The 24,705-nt window shown below is 44.9% G+C and overlaps 1 protein-coding gene across 8 annotated transcripts in view; it reads left to right on the forward strand.

Annotated features, from left to right (window-relative positions):
* Positions 1 to 24,705, forward strand: part of PLXNA2 (plexin A2) — a 349,352-nt gene that overhangs the window by 203,649 nt on the left and 120,998 nt on the right. Inside the window, exon 5 of one of the 8 annotated variants that reach the window (XM_067558834.1) lies at positions 19,869 to 20,034. The exons of 6 other annotated variants lie outside the window; for them this stretch is intronic. In XM_067558834.1, coding sequence (XP_067414935.1) covers positions 19,869 to 19,976 — 108 coding nt within the window. In that variant the 3' untranslated portion in view covers positions 19,977 to 20,034. Of the gene's footprint in view, positions 1 to 17,545; positions 17,559 to 19,868; positions 20,035 to 24,705 lie in introns of those variants that run through there. One more of the 8 variants, XM_067558835.1, reaches the window with a different exon arrangement.

Genomic DNA, 24,705 nt, shown 5'->3' on the forward strand with positions numbered 1-24,705 from the left:
AGTGTGTTGATTGTTCCAGTGGGAAGTAACTCTGTTTTGGGGGTATGCAGTGTGGTAGCCATGTTGGTCCCTGGATACTAGAGAGAGGTAATATTACCTGACCTCACCCCCTTGTCCTTGTCTCTGTTTCGTGGGTGAGCTCTGTGCACACACAAGTGATGGCACCAGGGCTCTTGCCATCTCCTCCCCCCAGCTCTGCCAATGCAACTCAAGCCCCCACCACTATTGCAACCCTGGCCTGCTCTCTTGCGATATGAATGAAGAGAACTAGGCAGAGACCACCCAACTTGTTCTCACATGTGACCTGAGCTAAGGTTTATACTTGGGTCTGCAGAGGTGAAAGGTTAGTAGCATGCTTAACTCCCTGCACCATCCGCCCTCCTGAGCCTCCTAGTCCAATATTAATGTGCTAAAGTCACAAATCAGGGCTGGTACCTTCACCGCCTGAAGGAAGCTGCTAAGAATCCTTTCCACTACTGGCTTCTAATTGGTTCTACACACTTCCGCTGAAACCCTGGTCCTGCTGAAGTCAGTGGCAAGACTCCCATTCGATTCAGTGCGGCCAGGATTTTACCCCTGAACTTGATCATTCAGATGACACAGAACCTTGGGCCATGATTTTCTAGAGAGGCTGGTAATTCTGGGTGTCGGACTTGGGACACCTCGAAGGTGTCTGAAATTGGGTTCCACAAAAGAAGACGCCTAAAATCTCTGTGGTTCTGAAAATCTCAGCCTTGGTATTCAGAAAAGTTGGGGCAGGGAGGGGGCTCTTGGGAGACCTTGGTTTCAGTTTGAAAGCAGGCAGGCAGACAGACAGATAGGCCTCTGTCAGGGTTTCACCCTGTAATAAGAATAATGAGAGAGGAAATCGTATTCCCTAGTCGGATAATTACTTAAAGGAGAAATCTGAAATTTCACATTGTCCATTTCAGAAAGTGCTCAGCTATGAAATTTAAAAGCAAACCTCAGATTCCTCTTTCTCGATCCATCCCTGTGCTGCCGTAACAGAGGCTTCTCAGCAAATGAGTTTGGCGGCTACTCAGCCGGTGAGGAGGGGAATTGTTCACGCTGGGCGCTAACAAAAAAGAAACATAACTCACAATATGGAGAGAGGAGCTCTGAAATTGCGCAAGTGATTCTATTTTATACTTTAATTAGTTTGAATTAGCAATGGGAATAGATGCATAAAATGATCCAGTGAAGGGTGAAATGGAAAAAGGGATACGGTGTAGAGTATCGCTTTATTGTTATGAAGTTTGCAGGAAGTAAATGTGGAAGGCACAGAGACCCTTCCCCTACTGAGGCTTCTCCCTCTGAACTCAGACACGAGGATTTGCAGGGATGGATGGCAAGTCATTTTATGCAGGACTAGCCTTAGATGTATGCTGTGGTAGCTTAGGATCTTTAAGATCCTGCCCTGACTCAATTCGGCTTCTTACGTCCTTTCCGCTTGGCATCAGTATCAGAGTGGGAGAAAATCACCACTCAGTCTGCCATTCTCCTCTCCCTGATAACATCTTAGTTCCTTGATCTTGCTTGGACTCCATCCAATGCCAGCTTAGTATTACATGGCTGAAATGTATGACCAAAAGGAGACTGAAAGGTCTGAAACCAATTCAGATCCATCTGAACCTTTTACCTAGTATGCTAAGCAAACTTCTTTTTTTTTCTTGAGCTTCTGAAAAGTTCAGCAAAATGCAATTGATAGGCTGGTTTTGACGCCGTTAAGTCTCTGCACTTGCTGGTACCAGTCCAAATTGGAAGGAGAAAAACAAAGCAATGAGCACTATTTCCTACAGTAATTCTGAAATGAAAGAGGACAAGAAAATCTAGCCTGATGCCTGTTTTCCAGTCCAAATTGCTAAGTAAATTAACCCAGCAGAGCCCTAGGACTTTCCTGCAGTTTGAAGTTCTGGGAGGAGAAGCAACCCCAAATGACATCCTTCTTCCCCAGAATTGGTTGGGGATTCTATTCTATTCAGGTTTTTATACTACACCCTTCACCATAGTCCCAGATCCAGATCTATTCAATCTTTTCATTAATGGCTTGGATAATGGAGTGGAGATTGTGCTTATAAAATTTGCAGCTGACACCAAGCTGGGAGGGGTTGGAGGACTGGATTAGAATTCAAAACAACCTTGACAAATTGGAGAATTGGTGTGAAGTCAACAAGATGAAATTCAATAGAAACAAGAAAAGTCCTGCACTTAGGAAAGAAAAATCAAAATGTTCAGCTACCAAATGAAGAATCACTGGCTAGGTGGTAGTATTGCTGCAAAGGATCTGGGGATTATAGTGGATCCCAAATTTAATGGGAGTCGTCAATGTGATGCAGCTGCAAAAAAAGCTAATACCATTCTGGGGTATATTCTCGGGAGTGTCGTATATAAGACACAGCAGGTGACTGTCCTGCTCTACTCTGCACTTGGGAGCTCTCCGCTGGTGTATTGTGTCCAATTCTGTGCACCACACTTCAGCAAAGTTGTGGAGAAATGGGAGAGAATCCACAGGACAGGAGAGCAACAAAATGATAAAAGGTTTAGAAAATCTGACCTCTGAGGAAAGGTGAGAAAACTGGGAATTTTTAGTCTTGAGAAAAGAAGACTGAGGGGTACCTGATACCAGTTTTCTGTGTTATCAATTGTTCTGTGTGCCCATTGAAGACAGGGCAAGAAGTAAGGGTCTTCATCTTCAGCAAGGGAGATTTAGGTTAGATGTTAGGAAAAACATTCTCACTATAAAGGTAGCTAAGCTCTGCAATAAGCTTCCAAGGGAGATTGTGGAATCCTCATTAGTGGAGAACTTTTAAGAAAGGTTGGACTCTCACCTGTCAGTGATGGCCTAGGTTTGCTAAGGGGCTAGATTTGATGACTTCTTGAGGTCCTTTCCAGGCCTACGTTTCTAACATTCTATAGTACGTTAATGACTTCCAGGCATGCATTAAGCAATGTAACTAGCATCTGTCCTGTGTGGGTCTTTCCTCCGTGAATGAAAGAAGTGAAATTCCCTAACATAATCATTAAGTCACGTTGCATAATTGATCTGGGAATGGGGGTTCCAAGGGTAACTCCTACTAACATTAATGTGTCTTGTAAGCAGTGCTTAATTGGTCGTGAAAGAGGTGCCGGGGCTCAAGTAATTTTTTTACCTTCATAACTGACACAGCAAGTCCAGAGGTGCCGGACCTATGAACTGCCAAGCCTAGAGGTGGTGGATGGGGCTCAGCCCTGGCACAAATGAAGCACTGCTTGTCAGTAACTCGTGCATGGCCTGATAGGGAAACAGCACTCTAAAGGAGTGGAGAGAGTGGCAGAGGACCACGAAGGGTGACTAGGATGAGAATATTTAAATAGTGACATTAAAAGCAGTTCTAATGGAAGAATACAACTAGAATTCAAAATAAAAGAAACTCTGGGCCCTCACCCATTTCGATTATAAACTTTTGGGGAAAGGGAATGCCTCCCTATGCGTATAGACGGCAGCTAGCACAACAGGGCCCTGATTTCAGCTGGGTCTTTTTGTTGCTACTGTAATGCACACAAAGAATAATGGTGAGAATCCAGTTCCAACCAGACTGTTTTTAAGGTTCCCAAATGTTCAGGGGAAAGGTTCTGCAGGTTCCAGCTGGCCTGTGAAATAACTGACATGCCCCAGGAGATGTGGCTAGGGTGGTGGTTCCAGCTGGGACTAAATGTAAGTGTTAGAATTGGTTGGAAAACGGGGTGGGAAATGTTTGTGAATTCCTCCCCACCTCCGTTTTTCCACCAAAACTTACTTTTCATGGAAATTTGCAGATTAGTTCTACAGCCAGTGGGCCAGGAGAGAGAAAGAAAGCATGAGCGTGGTGTGCTCTGAAAACCAAGAGTGTGCGTGTGTGTAAAGCAGAGAGCCATTTGCCATTCAGACCATCTCTGTCCTGCATTATAAACCCCGTGCATCCCTGTGTTGAGATCTGTTCTAAAGCAAGAATCTTTGCTGACGTGACGAGTTGCTAGAGCACAAACACCGCAACGTCTCCGACATTCTTCAGGGGCTGTTTGATAACTCTGGCATCTCCGGGCTATCCTGGTGAGGAAAAGCAGCTCCATTAATAATCTTCTATTTATTCTAGAGATTCAGGAATGTGCCAGGCAGACTAAACATTCTGGCTTCCCTTCTCCACCTCGAGGCTTGAGGGAGCAGGGGAGGGGGAAGGCACCATGCCAATAACAGCAGTGCCCAGTGCTCAGTCAGAGGCTTTGAGCCTGCCAAGTTTGTTAGTGTCCAGACGGAGCTGGAACTCGGCGTTCACCAGACCTGGAGGGTGAATGTATGACAGGGACTTAGGCAGAGGTATCTTTGGAAATCTTGGGAGGGGCACCTGGGTTCTATTCTGGGCTCGTTCAGCTGCTCACTTAACCTCTCTGTGTCTCAGTTTATCCACCTATAAAAGAGAGATGATGCTTCTCTGATTCACTCTTGTGTTGTGAGACCGAACTCACTCCGTTCTATGAAATGCTGAGACCATTGCTCAGCTACATCACCTTGCAGACAAAGTACTATCTGCCCCATCCGATGACCTACATCTCTGTAGTATCTGCAAGGCCCCCATATGGGTTAGGTGGTGAAAAGGTACACTTTATCGGGGCCCGGAGGCTCTGGGGGGCCTGGCCCGGGCTGCAATCCCCGTTACCATGAGGAAAATTTTTTTTATGACTCATGAGATTGTATATGTCTGGGATGAGGGATTGTGGTATGTGGGTGGGAGGGGGCCCGTGTTACAAGTTTGTACTGGGCACGAAAAAATTATGCTTGGGCCCTGAGTATCTGAGTGTCTCATAGTCCCTCATGAATTGATTCCCACATGCCCCTGTAAGGCAGGGAGTTTTATAATAACTGAGTCACAGAGCGATGAAGTGACTTGGTCAAGGTTACACAGGGAGTCTGTTAGAGACAGGAATTCAACCCAGCTCTTCTGAGTCCCAGACCTGTGCTTTAACCGCAAGATGAACTTTCCAGTTTGTGTCACTTGTGGGAGGAATGCACAGCAGTTTCTAGGTCAGGTAAAAAGGGCTCATGGAATTTATATCCCTGTTCAGAGCCCACCATCTTTAAACCAGCCAGCAGATGGAGACCAGCCGTTCCATCATCTTCTCCAGCTTTGCTATGCTGAAAAAGTAGACAGTGGAGCAACCTGGTGATTCTATTTTTAATGCCAAACAAGGGTTAAAAGGAAACAAGCACACAGCAATAAGTGGATGGCTGTGATGTAGCAGCACAGCCTGTGGAAGACTTGGAAGATGCTGAGTGTGACCAGGGATTCCTTCCCCCAGGCTTCATGAGACCTGGCTTAGAAAGTGCTCCTCACACAGCAGATTTTTTTTTGTTCCTTTCTAACTCTTTATTTTGTGCTTATCTGCCAGTCGAGAAAGGAATGTACACACGCGTTCTCCAGCAGTTGTGGCTGTCCCACCCTTATCTGTCTTTGGTACTTATATGAGCACCATCACCATAATATCTGAGCACGTCACAATCTTTTAATGTAGTTATCTACACAGCAGCTCTATGACATAGGGAAGTCCTGTCATTTTGCAGATGGGGAAACTGAGGCAGAGAGAAACCAAGTGTCTTGTCCAAGGTCACACGCGAAGTAGCCCAGGAGAAAATTGAAGCCAGGTCTCCCAGTTCCCAAGCTAGTGTCCTAATCACTGGACCATCATTCTTGTCTTAGCCAAAAACAAACAAACAAACCTGCAGTTCCAGAGAGCTGTGTTTTGAGGACAGAAGGGAGTATGTCAGGGTTGGTTACGGGGAATAGCTTACAACACCTTTCATATGTGAGCATTGACTATCCAGATACATAGTCAGTTATATACAGCCTTTAGAAATGTGGTTCTTTTAAAAAAAAAAAAATCCTTCATAAACTAGTGGTTCCAACACGCACAATCACTTTGAAAACATTTACTCTTCTCCAGTTAATCCCAGCCTGCATGTTGCGCATGGAAAGTGCTCTCAGAAATGGCTTCTTTCTCTACACCCCAGTGGAAATCTTGGAGAGAATTTTCATTGAGCACATAATTTAAACCTTTTTGGAAAAATTTCAAACTTTCCAACTTCCTTTGCACTGACTAAAAATTCATCAGGTCGGTCCAATTTCAAGTGAGTTGGTACATCTTTCTCCAATTTTTCTTTCTCTCTCGCCCATCAAAGGAAATAAGTGCAGTGCACCACACACAAACAAGTAGGAAGCTGGTGTGAAAGGGAATAGAGCCTTGTGCACCTGGCCAGATGCACAGGAACTACAGCATGTATGTTCACTTTTCTCTGAAACATCTGGAACTGGCCACTGCCAGGGGCCTGTTACCAGGCTTGACTGAGCAATGGTCTGATCCAGTGTGGCAACCCCAATATTTCAAATGAGATTTCATATGCATCACTGCTGCCAAGCTGTATCTTTGGATTGTAACAGAATGTGGTTGTTTTTTTTTTTAATTAGAGCTCAAACTGGAACCGTTTTCCAAACCTCCCTGAAATTTGACTGGAGCCTGGATCCAAACCACCCCCTTGTTTGTATGCTGAGAAACCAAAACTCCAATGGGCTGAGGTTTTGCAAAGTCAAAACCGGGCTTTTTTTGATCTGTTCCAGCTACATACAGCAGCTTTGATAACTCAGATATTCCAAAACTCTGTGCAGAGCAACAAGATTGACTCTGGCAGTGCAGTGACTCTCTTTAGGCATTGACTCAGCCACTGAGAGTCAGCAGGGTTGATTTGCAATGCTCACACAGGGCTACATAATTGGGCAGGGCCACCATCTCAAATCCAATCTTCCTGCCATGATTGCTCGGCTCTCTTTGTTTGTGGGAAATAGGTGATTTCTTTAAATCCAGGAGACAGCAGAGAAAAGATTATGCTTCAGGTTAGGGTTATCTTCATACTCTGAGGATTGCCAGCCCAAAAGGGAATTTATTGGGGTACTCAACTGTGGAAGAGTCGCTACAGGCATTTCAGAGTACGTTGGGCGGCTCCCTACATAAATGCTGCTTTACACAGTCTTTATCAAGAGCAAATTATTATTTTATATTGGTATCACTGACGCCAGAGTGCTCGTGTGGGTCACACAAAAGGAGGTAGGAGATTGTCAGGCAATAGAGGAAGTCCAAAACACAGTCTTTAGATGGCTGGTCTGCTTTATGTGAATATTTAAAGTTATTTAGTACCAAAGTTGTGCCCCCAAAGACAATCACACATCCTCTTTCTCTTTGGCTCAACATGTATTTCCCTGTGCCCTGCTCTTCTGTCTGTTTAATTAGTATTCACGTTCCCTTCAAGTGGAAATCAAGTGAAGTCTTCAGAAAGCTGAAGTGACATGCATTATTAGCCCATCACATGGGCAGGATGGGTGCCTGCTGTTCTGTCACGCGTGGCAGTGAAAGATTTGGAGGAGTCCAAATTAGGTTTTCCAAATGAAATGAGATGCTCTGTGAAATAACTGAATTAAAAGAACCGTTCAAAATCCCAAACTGCTAACAGAGTAAATGTGTGGATTTAAGACGTACAAATCAGTGCTGAATCAGAAGCTAAGATTGGAATGAACCTCAGACATTAGGGGGAGTTGGGGAGGCAGGAGGTTAAAAACTTAGATCTGTATACAATTTTGGTAGGCTTCATAGCTCTACCTTATTCGAACCCTACGTACTTTATAACATGTTTGGGGCAGGTACTGGCTTTTTATTCTGTTTGTACAGTGCCTAGTGCTACGATGCCATGACTGGGGCTGCTAGGTGCTACAGCCATACAAATAAATGAATAATACGACACGTCAAATGGCCAAAGCAAACTTTGCTCATAAAGCGCCCTGCCGTCCTCACTGCCACCTCCACTAACAAGTCAGTGATGCGAGCAATAACAGTAGACCCTGAGCCAGCCTGCTGCACCCGACCATCTTCCACACTCAAATGCCCAGGGAAATGATGGGTTTTGCAACATGCCATGGAGGTTAGCGAATCTGATCACTGGTGAGTCAACCCTCTTGGAGATCACCCGGTGTGATATAATGCTCCAGTGTGAGCACCACCAATAATCTAATATGCAGCAATATGGCCAGCGTTTAGCATTCTCGTTAACGAATGATATTTTCATTTTCTCCTTTACAAAATGCTGGTTGACTGACTGTCCCCCCCCCCCCCCCCCACACACACACACACACACACACACATCTCTTTAAGAGGTGACTCATAGACAGGTGACCTGTCCCAGCATCTTGGGTGCTATTAATATCTTCATAAGAACATGATGATAAATATTTTTATGTGGGTTTAAAAAAATAACTCATTCTCTTGTGTCTTGGACTGTGTGAGAGCCAGCAAACATTCCTACCCACAAAATAAATGAGCTTAAAATCCTTCCTTTTAGAGAGAGCTGACCACACAGGAATATCATGCATTGGAAAAACAGTGCCAGAAACATCAGTCCTTGGACAATACAGAGAGGAATGGGCATTCTCCCATCTAGACCGAGAGAGCTTTGATTTTTCCACTTTTAGGCCTGCATTTTAAAAGTTCAGGACACTGTTGGTAGCTGGGAATTAACGTCTGCTCCCCATGATTTGTCTAACCTGGATGATGGAGGTGTTTTTTCACTGCTGGAGACGGTGTCCCCCTGATATACCATTGTGGTATAGGGGGATCTGGTTTTGATTTGATACAGAGTTTTTGTTTGTTTCAGCAGAAGATGCAGACATGTCCGAGAAAGCAGACAAAGCCATTACAAACCACATTAGGGCCCTGATCCAGAACAGTGCTTAAGTACCTGCTTACTTTAGTTGTCGTATTCGCCTTACAGAAGTGCAGCCTTGAAGCTCCAATATCCCACCTGTTCTGCAGAGTGGGATGCCATTAAGTAACATCAAGTTCCTGTTCCAGGTGCAATGTTAAGGCTCCAGCTTTGTATAGCAACAGTACAGTTCAGCTGAGTCTGAGTTCTGTGTCACTGGAAGGAGAAATGAGAGTGTCATTCCAATCCCAGTCGGTGAATTCATATTTTTTCTTAATGGCCTGAATTAAAGCTGTGTTGGTCCCCAAAACCATAAATTGTTCTGGCTTGGGTCATTTGAAATAGGATCCTTAATGCTATAGAAGTCCAGGTTTTTATTTTGTTTTGCACTCAGCGCAATCATATTGATGGCAGTGGTGTAAAGTGCTTGAATTATGGGTGACCAGAAAGAAAGAAGGCATCTCCTTAGCTCCCTGATATTATTGTCTCTGGGTTCAGAACGAGATGTGTAGGCTCCAGGCTAGATTGTGTAAATCTCGTTAGAAAGCCATTCCCAGCTAATGAAACCCTGGGAGAGAAGGATTTGGCTTCCCAGCCCTTAGCCTTATAGCAGAAGCTGGGATAAATCCATCTTCAGTTATGTGTAAGCTGCTGTCTTCTTTCCCCCACTGCATGCCTGTATTTATTGGTGAAGGCGAGATGCTGTCATTGTTTTCTGAGATCAGCTTCAGGTCAGTAATTCATCGCATACGCTCCTGAGTAGATTAAAGTGGCAAATAGTTTATTTCTCTTTTAAAAAAAAAAAAAAAAAAAAGTCTCAGCTGGTCTGGTTTTTAAAGCACTACATGGAAATGGCTAGTAAACTAACTAAATAAATGAATGAAGACACATTGTGTAAGCCATCTCCCTAATTCACTTGGCAATCTGTATAAATTCAAGGGACTAGAGCCATTAAGAAAAGCATTTGAAACCAAGTGTTCTAGATAAATGTGGCTCATCTTTCGTTATCTGTGTAGGCTGTGAACGTGTTTGCTATAGAATCAGATCCCACTCAGGATTCCATTTAGTTGGATTCTATATTGTTGCTAAGCCCTGATTTACCAGCTCCTATTATGTGAAGCAGGATTGTCTTTGTCTTTTCTTGTTCTGAGTCCATTGTGGTGTTTGCTGAAGTTTGTGTGTATATCTGTTGCATTGTTGGTCTTATTAATATAATTCCTAATAACTATGCACACAATGACCTGCTTTCAGATCCGGACCATACACATAGACATGCTTTGTCTTCTCTGTAGATTGCTAGGAAGAGTCAGGGAGCCCAACATCACAATACCTAGGAGTCACCTTGTCATCAAAATAGCTGCAGAGTGGTGTCCTTGTGTTTTAGCATGTCCTTGTGACACGCTTTCTCTTATCGATTCCATACCCCATTGCAGACATTGAACTAGGAGTATTTTATTACTCTGTTCAGTGTTTCTTCTTTCTCCCTCCTTTGCTCATCCTTCCTAGCTAACAAATGGGCATAAAGGAGTGATTTTTCTTTTCCTACCTTGCCCCGCCACTAGTTGGCCTGGAGTTTGCTTGGAGTTCTCAACGCTCTCTCCCCTGTGTGTCGCTCAGTGCTTCAATGCACCTGAGAACAAAAGACTCTGGTCAAACTTCCAGACGAACAAGAACAATAAGGTGCTCTTGAGACATCCAAGCTCTAACTAATGAACCTTGAGCACTTATGCTAGCCCTATATAAAAAAATATTGTGTTAATCTACAGTAAGGATCCTGCGTACAAGTTACAACTGAGTGGCTGAAGCATGTCAGACCATTACTACAGAATGTTGTTGTATTTTAGGGAAACTAGTTGCAGCTAAATAGAAGTCTAGAAACCTGTGTGAGTGACAAATGGTGGTTGGTGGCGGTTTTTGTGAGTGACAAATGGTGGCTGGTTTTGCTCGCCAGTCATATAAAAAGGGAAAATATATAAGCTTTCCATGTGCCAGAACAAAACTAAGTGTGACAGCTCAGATAAAAATCCACTGCTGAAAATGCACCCAGGCTCTTCTGGGATAGCAGGGATTGTTGAAATATTTGCATTGTTTGGGGTGTTTTTTTTTCTTTCTCTCTCTTTATCTCCTGTCTGTCCCAATGAATGCAGGGTATCCTTTGGCTATAATGAAGGCTCTAAAGATTTTAATACATATATTTTAAAAAACATTAACTAATCTTTCTTAATGCTTTACCGCCTCACGTTCTGCAACTGAATGTTTTGTTTTAGAAAAAAATATTTAATGCCCCTTTGGATTTCCAATTATTCTTCAATCAGACTTTGAGGACCTGATGTCTTTGTCATTTCGATATGCACAAAAGATGGCAACATCATAGCAGCCAAACAACAAATTATTTCCATTGCTGATTACTAGAAGTGTGATGAAATATGACGACCTGGGGCCAAATTCATTCCTGGCATATTGAAATGTGTGGAGCATGTGTGTGTGAATTCATCCCCTAGACTCCCAAGTGTGCTGGGAGAAATTACAGCCCCAGTAGTAGAGACAAAAGTGAGGCAAGTGTGTGTCTGCCGTGCCTGTGGTGTAAAGAGCTTTACTTTTTTATTGATTATTGTTCAGGATAGATTTGTAGTGCTGGTGAAGGGTGCTTCACTGACAGCACTGGAGCATTGCTATGGCATCTCAGGGACCAAGCTTCTCCAACACACTTATCTGTCTGTGATGATTCAGGGAGCCGCCCCCATTTGTGGGTGATGGAACACAATCTGGTAATCTCAGGGGGATGGGCCACGGTCCCTGAAGCATAGTTACTGTTACATGAGAGGTATTTAATAGCAGCACAGTTGGCATGCTGGGCACTGAAATCAGGAACCCAGCCACCAGGTAGACGTTTAAAGGCCTTCACTCTGTCACTGTTAGATTTTCTGTATCATTTTTTTCCCCCCTATAGTAAATCAAGTAGGGATCTTTGCTGGCAACGAGGTGGTTCACATAAAGATCAGGTGGGGAATTGGTTTAATTTATGTTGGAAAAACTGAAGGGAGCACCTAACTGGCTAAAAATTTCTCTCAGAAATAGTCATAGAGTTTGCCCTTGGCTCCTAACTTAGTGTGATGACACTGGAACTGCATGGAAGCTTTCAAAAATCCATTTATCCCTGTCCTGTGGGAAAATAAACATATAAACTCAAGGATTTGGAAGTTAAGAGGAGCTGCTTTATTATTAATAACCTTTCATTTACCTATGCAGGAATTTTATATAGCATCTACCACCATAGTAGCAAAGTGCTTATACTACTGCATCTTTCATCCGAATACAGTTTACAAACCAATCTACAAGCTACACACAAGGATAACTACCACTACTGAAATGCAGCCACTTCTGGGGCTGGAATGTAGCAACTGTTTAATACCACACACCAATACAATTGCACTCATGTAATACAGAGGTTAGCAAGTTTAAAAATACTTACTTAGCTAAACACCTGGTGAGGGCAGGAATTGAAGAATAATACTGGACCTAATTGAAACAGGATGGGGAATTTAGGGAGGCTAAATGTAACTTTGTGGGTTTTAACTTAGGCCTTGATTAATGGTCATACTTGAACAGGTGCTTGACTTTAATGATATCATCACGTTCTTTTGAGTTCGTGTGCTGAAATGCTCTCCTAAATAGAGAGGTGGTCCTGAGACACTTGGTTTAAAACCCCCCACTCGTGGGAAAATCTTCAGAGACCACAAACGTTCACCACCTCAGTTTTCCTCATCTTGATTGCACTTGCAGTGCCCTCAGCACTAGAAAATGTTGGTGTGGACTCGACTTAGACCCTTTGCTGAATGGCCAGCGTTGCTGCCTACGATATAGCACCTTGTTGCTCTTCGTAGGTCTCCCATACGCTCATGATGGACTGTAGCCTGAAGTGGTACACTGCACCCTTACTGGAATATTAAACATCCATGAGATAAACAGCTAATACCCCAGAGAACAATAAGCATGGAGGTAACCAAGGAAATATCCAGTACTAGCAAGACATAGGGGCTAGTAATCAAGGGAGATCCTTTGTGTGTGTGTGTGTGTGTGTGTGTGTGTGTGTGTGTGTGTGTGTGTGTGTACAGTATATATTTATTTGTAACTGCACTTAGAGCAGCTCATTGGACAGGGCTATTCAACAAACTTTCAGAAACCAAGATTGAAACAGAATCCCCAAACCCTGTATTAACCGAAAACAAAATGCAATGAAGACTCGAAGGTTTAGTGCAAGCATGAAACCCAGGGCGGCAATACAGTGTGCAGTGGTGTGGGACCAGAGCAGACTGCCAAGCCTTCCATTATGACAGGAAGTAGTGGATACTGGTTAGTCTGGGGGAACTTTGAATTAAGGCTCCCGGGTCCCATACTAGGCTCTGCCATTGATCTTGACCAAGTCATTTAACATCTTTCGCTCACAGTTTTCCCTTGGGTAACATGGAACTAACATTTGCTTGCCTCCTGGGAGTGTTTAGGCTCAATTAATCAGTAGACCTGGGCAAGTAATGGGAAGACCATTATATTTAAAACTTTTGATCGTTTCATGAATTTTTCACAATTTTCATTTAAAAATTATAGTTGAAATTTGGGAAATACTGACCAGCTCCATTAATGAGTGTGGGAGTGGCTTTAAAGCCTCAAATACACAGTGCTGTGGGAATGAAAAGCGTCATTATTGTTATAATATCTCCTACTATTTGATTAGTGACAACCTTCATTGTAACCCCTGGCTAAAAACAAATTCACCTGCCTCCATTACCCATATACTCATCTAGCTTTCAAAGGATGGAGCACTTCGATGTGAATCTTAGAGCTTTTTGTTTCTAGCTTTAATTCTAGCCAGGCGCCATAATGAAACAACTAATTAATTTACGGAATGGGAACCGAAGCTTAGAGAGGGTACAATACTTGCCCAAGATCATAGGGAATTGCTAGGTCTCTCAAGATAACACCCGTACGTTGAACCATCCGTCCTCTCTCATATAATACCTCATCCCTGGGAACTCCCTCCATAATGTCATTCCCCTGTGTCACAACAAAGAGGAGGGAAGGAAGCACGTGCCTGTAGTCTCTCATCCAGCCTTGCAACCTGCAGCCACCTCCCTGACGATGCCTTCAGCTGCTTTTATTTTATAAAAATAAAAGGGCGAGAATGCAAAAGGAAGGCACTTCCCTGAATAGGAAGCAAGCGAGACATTTTGATACCATGCAGATGAGCTTTGTAGAAGAACTGTGAATGGACCAAATGAAAGGAAAGCCAAGTCCAGGAAAGGGTTTTTAAGCAGTAAGAAAGTTAAAAGTGGAATTGTAGAGCGAATTCCTCAAGGTTTCACCATTTTTTTTTCTCCTATGTCTTTGTCTTCACTGCTTAGAAGGAGGGGGGGCGGGGGGCAGAATTTTTTTTATCTCTGGGTAACTAATGCATGTGAACTATCCAGAGGTAAAAACACAAGTAAATTAAGTCAAGTCAAGCCCAGATTCCAGCACAGTGCTGACCTCACCTAGTTTACCTCAGGGCAAAACTGCAGTGCGTTGTCTTCACTGCGTTACCCTGAGACTACCTCTTGTTGTTGTTTGTTTGTATTACCCTAGCACCTAGCAGCCCCAGTCATGGATGAGGACCCCATTGTGCTAGATGGTATACACAAACACAGACCAAAGAGACACCCCCCGCCCCAGAGACCTTACAATCTAGGTATAAGGCAAGAGACAACAGATGAAGACAAGGCCTAAGCTGCTCCAAAGAAAAGTTGTCTGTGCTGTCAGGATAAAGGTACTGTTGTTGCACTTGCGATGAAGGAGTGGCAGGTGCCTGTACTATCAAAGTGCTGATGTGTTGCTATATAGAAACAAAGCCCCAGGTTCCTCTCTTACCTTGTGTGCAACATAAGCTGAATACACCAAATGCTTCAACAGCGTTCTGTCTGCTGGAACCATTTCCTTTTGACATGGCCTCCTGCAACACGTCCCAGATGAGACTTCAGTATATCTGCACTGAGATGTTTTCTGTGCTGATACACTGTACTGTAACGTTCGTCTCTGGTGTGGTGGTGTAATTGAACATCCTCTAATCTGGTTCCCAGGGGTTCCTGTGTGTTGCCATAAGGCTATGATTTTCTGCACTGGGGGAAAAGGCTTTCAGTTTGTTTTGTGTCAGAATTACAAGGCTTTAGATATCTTAAGAGGGTTCATTTTTCACATTGGTGATCAGGTTTCTAAATTACTTTTGACAGCTTGATGGGCTGATATGTAGATGGGTAGAATGACAGACAGAGGGTCAGAAGATTGACTAGCAAGGACAATAGGAGCTAGTTAGAAAACAATGCTGAAAAGGGTATCTGGACTACAGTCGTCTTCCTGCATCAAATGATTGATGAGTCAATGGTCAGACTAGGAACACACTAGTAGTATGTGTCTGAGATCTTTAAAACTGCATGGGAGATTTAAATGAACAATTGCCATCGAAATTAAATGGATTTGTGCATCTAAATCCATTGGGCAGCTTTGTAAATTTCTTCCTGCATTTCTCTCAGACTTATCCTGGAGCACCTTGAAACAGTTTACAGGTGCTAGAGACATGGATCATTTCACCACCTCAGAAATGCAGCCATCTCTAGAGTAGAACGCAGCAGCTGTTTAACGACACTGTTTAACAACTGACCTGAGAGCAGCACTTTCGGAAGCACGACCCCCTTCAGCACCACCCTGTGGCATTGCTGACTCAGAGGGACAAGTGCCATCTAATGCGGCACCCACTGCACTGCCTGCAGCAGTTTTTCCTAGCACCAATTTCCCCTGGGAGTTCTGACCAGTCTCAGGCCTTCTCAGTTTGAGAGATGAATTCCCAGGGTGATGTGCTGCTGCAGGCAAGTAGGGACAGAGGCAAACAGGCACTTGGAAGCTGTCGATTTTCACTAGTACCATCGTCCGTGCAGAGCAGCCATGGAATGATTATGGCAGTCACAAAAGAGGTACGCAGGGGCAGTACTGAGGCTGGGTTATTTTAAATTATATTGGTGTGTGCCAAGGAAACAGACAGAAGGAGCTAATCAAACCTTTTCAGTGTCATGGACACCATGGCAAGTGCCGGACCAGAAAACAAAGCCCACATTGTTGCAAAGCACAGCTTGCCAGTCTCTTCTGGAGAGGCAGATGCAGGGTTCCCCACCTTGCTCTGCCCACTGCCAGTTAGCCACACGGGATACCTTTCAAGCTGGGTAGCTGGGCATTTCCTCCTCAGCAATTCCAGGTTTTCATCTGAGCCGCGGATTTAGACAAAATGTGACATTTTTGTCTGTGTTTGCTAACTGCGGCAAGCACCCCTGGAACTTGGGGGGAGGGAGACTGAGTCTTAGCCCTACCCCAGGGATGGCTCAAAATCTATGCTAGTGGCATGAAAAAATAATAACAGAGAATGGATGATCTTGTGGTGAAGGCATTGGAGAAATGTGTTCACGCCCCAGCTCTGACACAGACTCCCCTGTGCAATCTTGGACAAGTTGCACTTCCATCTGCCTCATTTCCTCCCCTGTGAAATGGGAATAAAAACGTTTTGTCCGTCTAGACCATAGTAAGCTCCTTGCGGGAGCGATGGTCTCTTACGTGCAAGTGTATAAAGTGCGCAGCGCAACCAGGCACTGATGTGAGTTCAGGTCTCAAGATGCAGCTGTAATAAAGATGAAGATAGACCGGGCCCCTCCCTCACCCCCCCACACATCCCTTCAGTCCATGACTCATACCCATCATGGGTGGCACACAGCCTCAGTTTCTCCCTTAATTATGCTGACCTCCCCACAGTTCATGCTGCAGTAAAGCATGAAGGGAGTTAATAACTCAGCTACAGGAAATAACCCACCGCAGGAGAATTCCTGAAGATGCTAGGGGGGGGGTGTGCGGAGCGCTGCGATGTCCCTGGCTCCACCACAGCCTCCCTGCTCTGGCTGCCTCTGATGCATATGCTGCTCATTTGTCATACTCAACTCGGCTGCTGCCTGCATCTCTTTCCTATCCCTGTTCCTGCCAGTTTTGAGAGAGAAGAATAAAGAGCGGAAACAGATAACCACGGAGGTTCATTTGCCAATTGTCAGGCTGTCGGTGCATCAGAAATAGAGTAATCTGTCTGCTTGCCCCACACCATCGTAACTGTACAGGCCTTCTTTCATGCGCGGTGTTGTTTATTTATGGCTCTCCCCAGCTACTCTGGTTTTTGGAGGAGGGTGTCCCTTTTTTCCAGAGCTTGCCTTGCCCTGTTTAGTTTGCTCAGCGTATGGGTGGGATGTAGAAGCTGGTTCTCTTGGATTCCTGACGTTCCACCTGCGGGAAAATGCCTTCCTTCAACACAGCAGGTTGCGATGGATGGATCGATTGCTGAGGGCGGTGGTGGGGTGGGCCTGCTCAGCAGGTTATCCCTTTTCCTGTTGCTTGGTAATGAGGGGTTCTTGGAGTGAGGAAGCAGAGGTCACGTATGGAGCAGGCCTATTAACCCCATTCCTTGCAAGCTGTCCTGCAGAGAGCCTTGCCTGCAGCAGCTGCTGTCCTTCAGGCTTTCACCGGGAGGGCAGCTGAGGGAAAGCAAAGCTTCACTCCTTTCCGCGTGGTCCATTAGACACATGCTGATCTGTCTCCATTGTCAGGCCCCTTGCTATTCACAGGGGAAGCACAGCAGTTGTGAAGTGTGAAGGGCTCTGGGTTGGGATGTGCAGGTTAGGTGGTTCTAAAATAATTACTGTTCTTATTTTATGTGCTTGTTTTGCCCCATTCCAGGGAGGCATTTGGGCCCATTCTCTCACCTCACCATCCCCTGGTCGCTGCCCTGTGTCCTCTGCTTTCCCTGGTCTTTACTGTAGCTCTTCTGACTTCCTCCACAAAAGGACACCAGCTTTTTGCACCTTTTCCTCATGGTGAGTGAACTCAAAAGATTCAGATGACTCGCCAAGCTAGAGACAGACTCAGACCAGAGCCAGCCCTGTGTCTTTGAGAGGTTCTAAAATGGGACACTGCCTCTGGGCCTCTCATGCTGCAGGGAGATTTGGGGAGATATGGTTTTATGCCTAAAATTCCCAGCTCAAGCCCATCACTCTGACCTGAACTAACTCGATAGCTTGAGTCTACAAATATGGTCTGGAAATCTTTCTGGAACAGGCTCTTCCACGAGAGCCCTCCTCTATCCTGTTTCCAGTCTGGTTGGAAATTGAGCCTTATTGATTCTGATTCAGCTCGAATCAGTTTGCTCATTTCTTGTTCTACCCTTCACCATTTTATCTTGGACCTTCCATTTCTTCCCTTGCCCTGGTCCCACTAACTCTCTACGGCTATTTTGCAGCTTTCCTCCTGTCTGGAGAACAGGAGAGGTGGTCTTTTCCAATGCTGATGCCACGGGAACATGCTGATATGCATATAGATGCATCGCAGTGCCACAGACCAGTCTTACGGCTCTGTCTTCTCATCCAAAGTGCCACCATTTTGGTTTCTTGTCAAAGATGTGGTGTTAGTGAATGTCTAGGGAAGGCACTAGGGGTCATACAGCAATGAGGTAGGAGTCTGTGTAAACAGGAAACAAAAACCGTTCTGCATTCACCCCAACCATGGTGTGCTGGGTCTCTGCAATCTCTACGACTAAGGGGACATATGATAGAGGTCTATAAAATCATGATTGGTGTGGAGAAAGTAAATAAGGAAGTGTTATTTACTCTTTCTCATAACACACAAACTAGGGGTCACCAAATGAAATTAATAGCAGCAGATTTAAAATGAACAAAAGGAAGTATTTCTTCACACAACGCACAATCAACCTGTGGAACTCCTTGCCAGAGGATGTCGTGAAGGCCAAGACTATAACAGGGTTCAAAAAAGAACTAGATAAGTTCATGGAGGATAGGTCCACCACTGCCAGATGGCAGGGATTGTTGCTAGCCAGCAGCTGGGATTGGGCGACAGGCTTGATCACTTGATGATTACTTGTTCTGTTCATTCCCTCTGAAGCTCCTGGCATTGGCCACTGTCGGAAGACAGGATACTGGACTAAATGGACTATTGGTCTGTCCCAGTATGGCCATTATTATGTTCTTATATACATGGTGTCAGAACAGGATTGAATATAAAACTGTCAGAAGAGGGACTTTGACGGGCGACATAAAGATTCAAATCCTTAAAAATACTGAATCCCGGAGATCACATTTGGGTGAAAGATTGTGAATAAAAGTAGATAATGTAGGGATGTGCCAGGACCCCTTGATCCTACTTTGTTAGGGTGCCTGTAGGAGCCATCCATCAGAACTGGTGGTGTTGTGTCACCAGGTGGGACTCCAATACACCCTAATTGCTACCTGAGATTGCATCTGTGAACAACACCCTACCTGTCCACGTGGGAATGCCAGTATGTCCTCCAGATCCTCTTCTGGCAAAGATATATGCCGCTAGAGAAAGTCAGCCTTCTTCATTCCTTAGAGGATTACATGAGAGGTGGAGAATTCAAGAAAGTCAGAGGATTAGGAGCCGAATGTCTTAAAAGGGCAGGATAAATCCGTGACACAGGGTTAAAGGGTCAGGCAGTCTATCCTGCCTTTCATAGGGCTGTTGATTCTTGTTGTGTGCTGATATTTCATTCCTGTGATTTTGGTGGTGTTTAATGTGACGTTTGGATGAAGGTTTTATCACTCTCCCCTTTTCAGGAAGTGGGATGTGGTGCTGTGAAGGTGTGGCGCAGGCACTAGAGGGCATAGAGCAAGGAGCTAAGAGTCTGTGTAAACAGGAAACATTAATGCAGCAAAACTCAGCTTGTAACTCTACCCTGTTGCCAACCCCAAGAGCCCTGTGTGAGACACAGGGTTGGCTCTGATGTTCTGGTCTCCTCCAGGCTTTGCCATAGCCCCAGAACTGCTCTTTGACTCTGGTTCTCCGATGTGCCAACGCCATTTACTGAGGAAAGGCAGGTAAAGATCCCCAGAGCTGAACTCTGTGACCGGCCCTTTCACGGCTCCGGCAGCTGTTTGTGCTTTTATTTAGGTGAATGGGAGGCCCTGGTGTGTCCTTTCCCCTGGTTCCCAGGGGCACTTCCAAACCACAAGCCCCAATGTTTGTTTTGCAGTGTGCAAGAGAAGAGGAAGAGAGAGAGTCTGAAGTGCAGACTTGCTGGTGGGGTCACGAATTGAAGTCAAGTCGTGGGAGGTTGGGAGTGTTGTGGGAGAAGGGCTGACCGCTAAAACCACCCTGTTGAGACTTGTGGAACAGTCAGACAGACTGGAAACCTTAATGGAGTGTTTGAAACGAACCCCAGATGAGCCTGGCTTCTCCGGACTGGGCGTTGGCAAGTTCCCCTGGTTTCAAGGGCTCCCATCATTCATCCTGTGGTTGTGGCCAGTCAGGAGTCACCCTCGTATATAGGAAAGGAAAGCTAAAGGCCTGCTCCGTAAACTGGCCCACTGTCTGCACAGCTGTCGCTCTTGGTATAAATCTGCTATGGGAAGGGATTTAACCTTAATTTATTCATTTTTTTTATTTCATTATATAAGATTTATACAGGTAGAGTATTGGAAAGGTCACCTGTCCCCTGAGCTGATGGAATAACTGTGCACAGGCTTCTTCCCCTTTTACTTGTCTGCTTTAACATTTGTTTCAGGATGGGAAAGCCCAAGGACTGGGCTTGTTGCCTGTCTGGAAAGTTAATTTATATTTATAAAGTACATGTATTCCCTTCCCCTCCCTCACCAGCACTTTGAGTCCCCAGTACTTGGCTGTATTTAAAATCAAGCTAGCAGGAGTTCTGTTGAACCAATTCTTATTCATTTCCCCAAGGGGAGGCATCCAGGCTAAGGAAAGTGAGTTGGATTACTAAAGGTCAGTCTTATGCTATATAGTAGGCCATGTGTCTAATGGCTAGAGCATGGTTCTGGGATCAGGACTTGAGATCCATTCCTACTTCTGACACCAATTCACTTTGCACCATTAGACAAGTCAGTTTACCTTTCCTTGCCTCAATTTCTCCAGCTGTAAAATGGAGATGCTAAAACTTATGTAGCTCACGGGGTCTGCTTGTGGTTTGTAAGGCAACTTCAGGTTCCAGGGTGATAGGAAAGGGCCAAGGATTAATGATGATACAAACACATGTGACTTATATAGCATTTAAAAGATCACACTCCTCTGTTGTATCAGGTAGGTAGCCCAGATTTGTCTACTGACTAATGGCCCTAGGGGCTGGAGCTAATTTAACCACAAAGGGGAGTCTTCAATCCAGCACCTGGACGATCACAGCCACAAAAGACCCCACCCCCATGGCAGGAGAGCTAGAAAGCACCCTTGGCAGCATTTCCAACGAGAAGAAGGTACTGCCATGAATAATTATGTGCTCTGGGGCTCTCATGAGATCCAGCAGACCAGATGGCTAGCTAAAATCCCACCAGGCTTTGGGGCTGCATCACTATGCAGATTCATCAGCCTCCCATTGGCAGGTCTTGAGGATGGCGTGGGTAATGGCGATATCAACAGCATCATCAATACAGTAATATTGCCATGCCCGGGAGATTTGTGCATGTCTGATTTGAAGTGAATTGGCAGTGATAGTGAGGCTAGCTCACGGAAATGGACAGGGTGAAGTGAGGTTGTGGCAACAACAATCACCACCAGTGGAACTACCCTGCTGTAATAATGCGCCTTAGCGTACATTATTTTTAACGCCTGTTGGGTTTTTTTTGGTGGGGGGATTTTGGTGCGAGGTTTGCCTTGAGGCATGTTTCAGCCTCTGAATGAACTATTCCCCTCGGGAAGCTGCAGCCAAATCAAGAAACCCAGCTTCAAACGGAAGCAGGGGGTGGGGGTGGAATCTGTTTTACCATTAAATGTAGCCTTGTTATTTATCGATGTCGAGTAACTAAAGTCGTTTTATGTGGTTTGTAGATGCGGTATCCAGGGATCTAATCTATTTGTCTGATATTTATGGGTAATGTTTGGATTCATTACTGTTTTCATTAAGACTGTAATCCCATTTTAGGAGTCTGTCATTTTAAACTACTCTGTTTAATCTTAGCCTGTCCTAATCCTTTTAAACAATTTAACTGGACCTCAGGAGTTCTAGGCGAGCTGGGGGAAGGTACCGCAGCTGTCTAGCATATGGTTTATAGGACAAGTGCTACTGTGCAGTTGTTCAATCAAAGAGGGGAAATGGATGGAGGAAGCCAATGGGAGCTGCAGGTGCTCAGAACCTCTGAAAATCAGGCCAGCTAGGGCTTCTCTACACAACGTGTTAGCTGGCACAGGTGGGGTGAGAATTGTAGTCCGAATCAGTGTGTTGCACACGAACGGGCCTATGGGCACCCTGCCGGCACACAGGAAAAATTCTCTAGGGCACATTGACACAGTCCTGTGTTCAAACACTACTGCGTTAACAAGCACTAGAGAATTTCTAGCTGGGCGCTCTCAGCAACTCTGTAACCCATAAGCTATTAATGAATGAGGCATGGAAACGATCTCTGCTCTGACGGCTAGGATGTCTACCTGGTGAAGTTAGCTGACAGAGCAGCTGTACCAGGACAAACCCTTGGGATAGTCATGATTTACCCTACTTTCCAGCTAGGGTAAGCTGCACTGGTGTAAATTGCCCCTGCACGAGTGCTGCCCCCTGGGTGGTTAAAATCGCACTCTAGACAAGGCCTTTGAAGTGAGCCTCGAAGCCTCAGGCATGTGGGCAGGGCAGAAAGAAGGCAGGTTGCCCTGGTGTGGCTCATGCTGCACCTGTTCTGTGGATAAATGAAGGCGTGCTCCTTTCGGGTGCCCCAAATTCAGTCCGAGAAAGAACGTGGCTACTTGTGGCACCAAGCCAGAAGTGCTGGAAGACAGAATTAAGTAAAACCTAGACTTTCCCTGGCCATAGCCATACAAAGCACTGCACAGAAGAATTAAAGAAGATATTTCAAAGCAGCCTGAGACTCTCCCTTGTCACAGAAGGAGACAACAGAACCCGGCATGCACTTGCCTCGAGGTGACCTTTGCAATCCTACCAAAGAAATCATACTGCAAACTAAAGCAAATACCTGAGCTGGATCTTTGATTCTGAATCCCTTTTGGGGGAAGGAGGATGGGATCTTTTGTATTTTCAGGGCTGTTCTTTTCCACCTCCCTTGTTTTTCAGATGCTTCTGCAGCAGCTTTATCACTTTCTCTGGCACAGATCTCAATTTCCTCTGGCTCTGATACATTAAGAAAGATTTGGTGAGGTCACTGCATAACGGCACTGAAGTGTCCTCCCAACAGGCATGGAAATGATAATGCATCACCTGTAGTGCTGAGCACAAGGCAGAGTTGGATTAAATTCAGGTGGATCCCCGGGTAGCAAGAAGTCCAGGTCTAATTAGCGTTCCAGGGAATCAAACCATTGTGCTATTAATGATTCTCCAGCAACGTTCTGATTAAAACAGTAATTTTAATAAGCACTGCTCCATTGTGAGTGTTCACTGAACACCTAATTACATCACTTATAACTCCAAAATTATTTAAAATCCTATTTTTGCCACTTGCAGAGAGAGAGACACACACACACATACACACTTGATAATTGTTCACATTATTAATTAATTTTCTAAGCTCCTGTTAAAACTTTGAAATGAGTGTTGGGCATGTGTTTTAGGTACATGGCAGCAAGGCAAAGCAGCAAATGAAAAGGCCATGAACTGATCTGAGATCAAAGTTTACTATGTTGGATTGATCCCCATCTAAGCCTAGAAATTTTGGAACGCTGTTCCACTTTTATCTTTATTAATTAGTCCCTCTGAGACTTGGGACTATTCAGTGTCACACAAAGGGGAGGTGTCTCATTGTCTGCCTGGCCACATCAGAATGTGTGGTCTTGCTGTGCAACTTGCCAGTTGTTGCAAGACTCTGCCAATCGTGCAGGAAAGCCACTTCAAATAAAAGCAATAATGCGCTCTGCAGGATGCAGTCGTATTTGATACCCAGCTGTTTTAGGGGGAGGAGAGTGGAGAAAGGACCTCCCGTCCCATTCCAGTCCATCTATCTCAACCCTGCCCTTCCACCAGCTGTAGAACATAGCCTTGTGCCTGTCCCCTTAAAAATACTAACTGGCCAGTCCTGCAAGGTGCCAAGTGCCCTGAATTCGCATTTGCATCCACCGGAGTTGAAGGCACACTGTGTCTTAGGAAATGGACGAGAAGGCAGTCTTTGGCTGAAGTCCTGAAATGAGCTCTGCACCGGGGAAGGATTCGACTCACAGGAAGCTCACTACAGGGCTGGGGGCATGGTCCGAAAAGTGACTCTGTAAAGGTAGCATTGTGGGCATCCACATTTATTTTCCCTCTGTGGTCCTGATTCGCCTCTCGCCTTCATTTAATGTAAATCAAGAGTAACTCAATTGAAATGCCATCTTGGGCAACAGCTGAGAAACATCTCCCCCTTGATTAGTGCCCAGCATTGTGTCTGGGGCCACTGAGATTTGAGGTGTACAACTGCCGTACTAATCACTGATCAAATGAGCAAGACACTCCATCTGCACAACCGCGCACAGGCAAATTCCCCCACCTTTGCATTTTTGTTTTGCAGTTGAGGACAGTAATTTTAGGGCCATTGTGTAAAATAAACACACACTCACTCACAAACACAATGTCAGAATTAAAAGCCAGAGTGCTTATTCTTAGCACTGGAATTGTTTGTGGTGGGGTGTGGTCTGCTTAGTTTTTATTTTTTCTCCTTGGGGTATTGTAACCTGCTGAATTATAAGCTGCATAAAGGAGGAAAGTTGCTATGCAGGAGTTTGGGAATCTGTAATCAGCTGTCTCCTTTTTAAAGAAATTACACCTAGTCACCAGATTCTTCTAGAAGTGTTGGGTTGCGTCATGCTGCCTTCTCCTAAATAAGGGAAGCAGCACCTATGATTTGGGGAGGAAAGCCTAGAATACAAAGAGACAGGTCTGATCATGT

Source organism: Emydura macquarii, unplaced genomic scaffold (assembly GCF_026122565.2).
Source record: "Emydura macquarii macquarii isolate MOO-44397 ecotype Brisbane River unplaced genomic scaffold, CSIRO-AGI_Emac_v2 contig_2184, whole genome shotgun sequence".
Lineage (NCBI taxonomy): Eukaryota > Metazoa > Chordata > Testudines > Chelidae > Emydura > Emydura macquarii.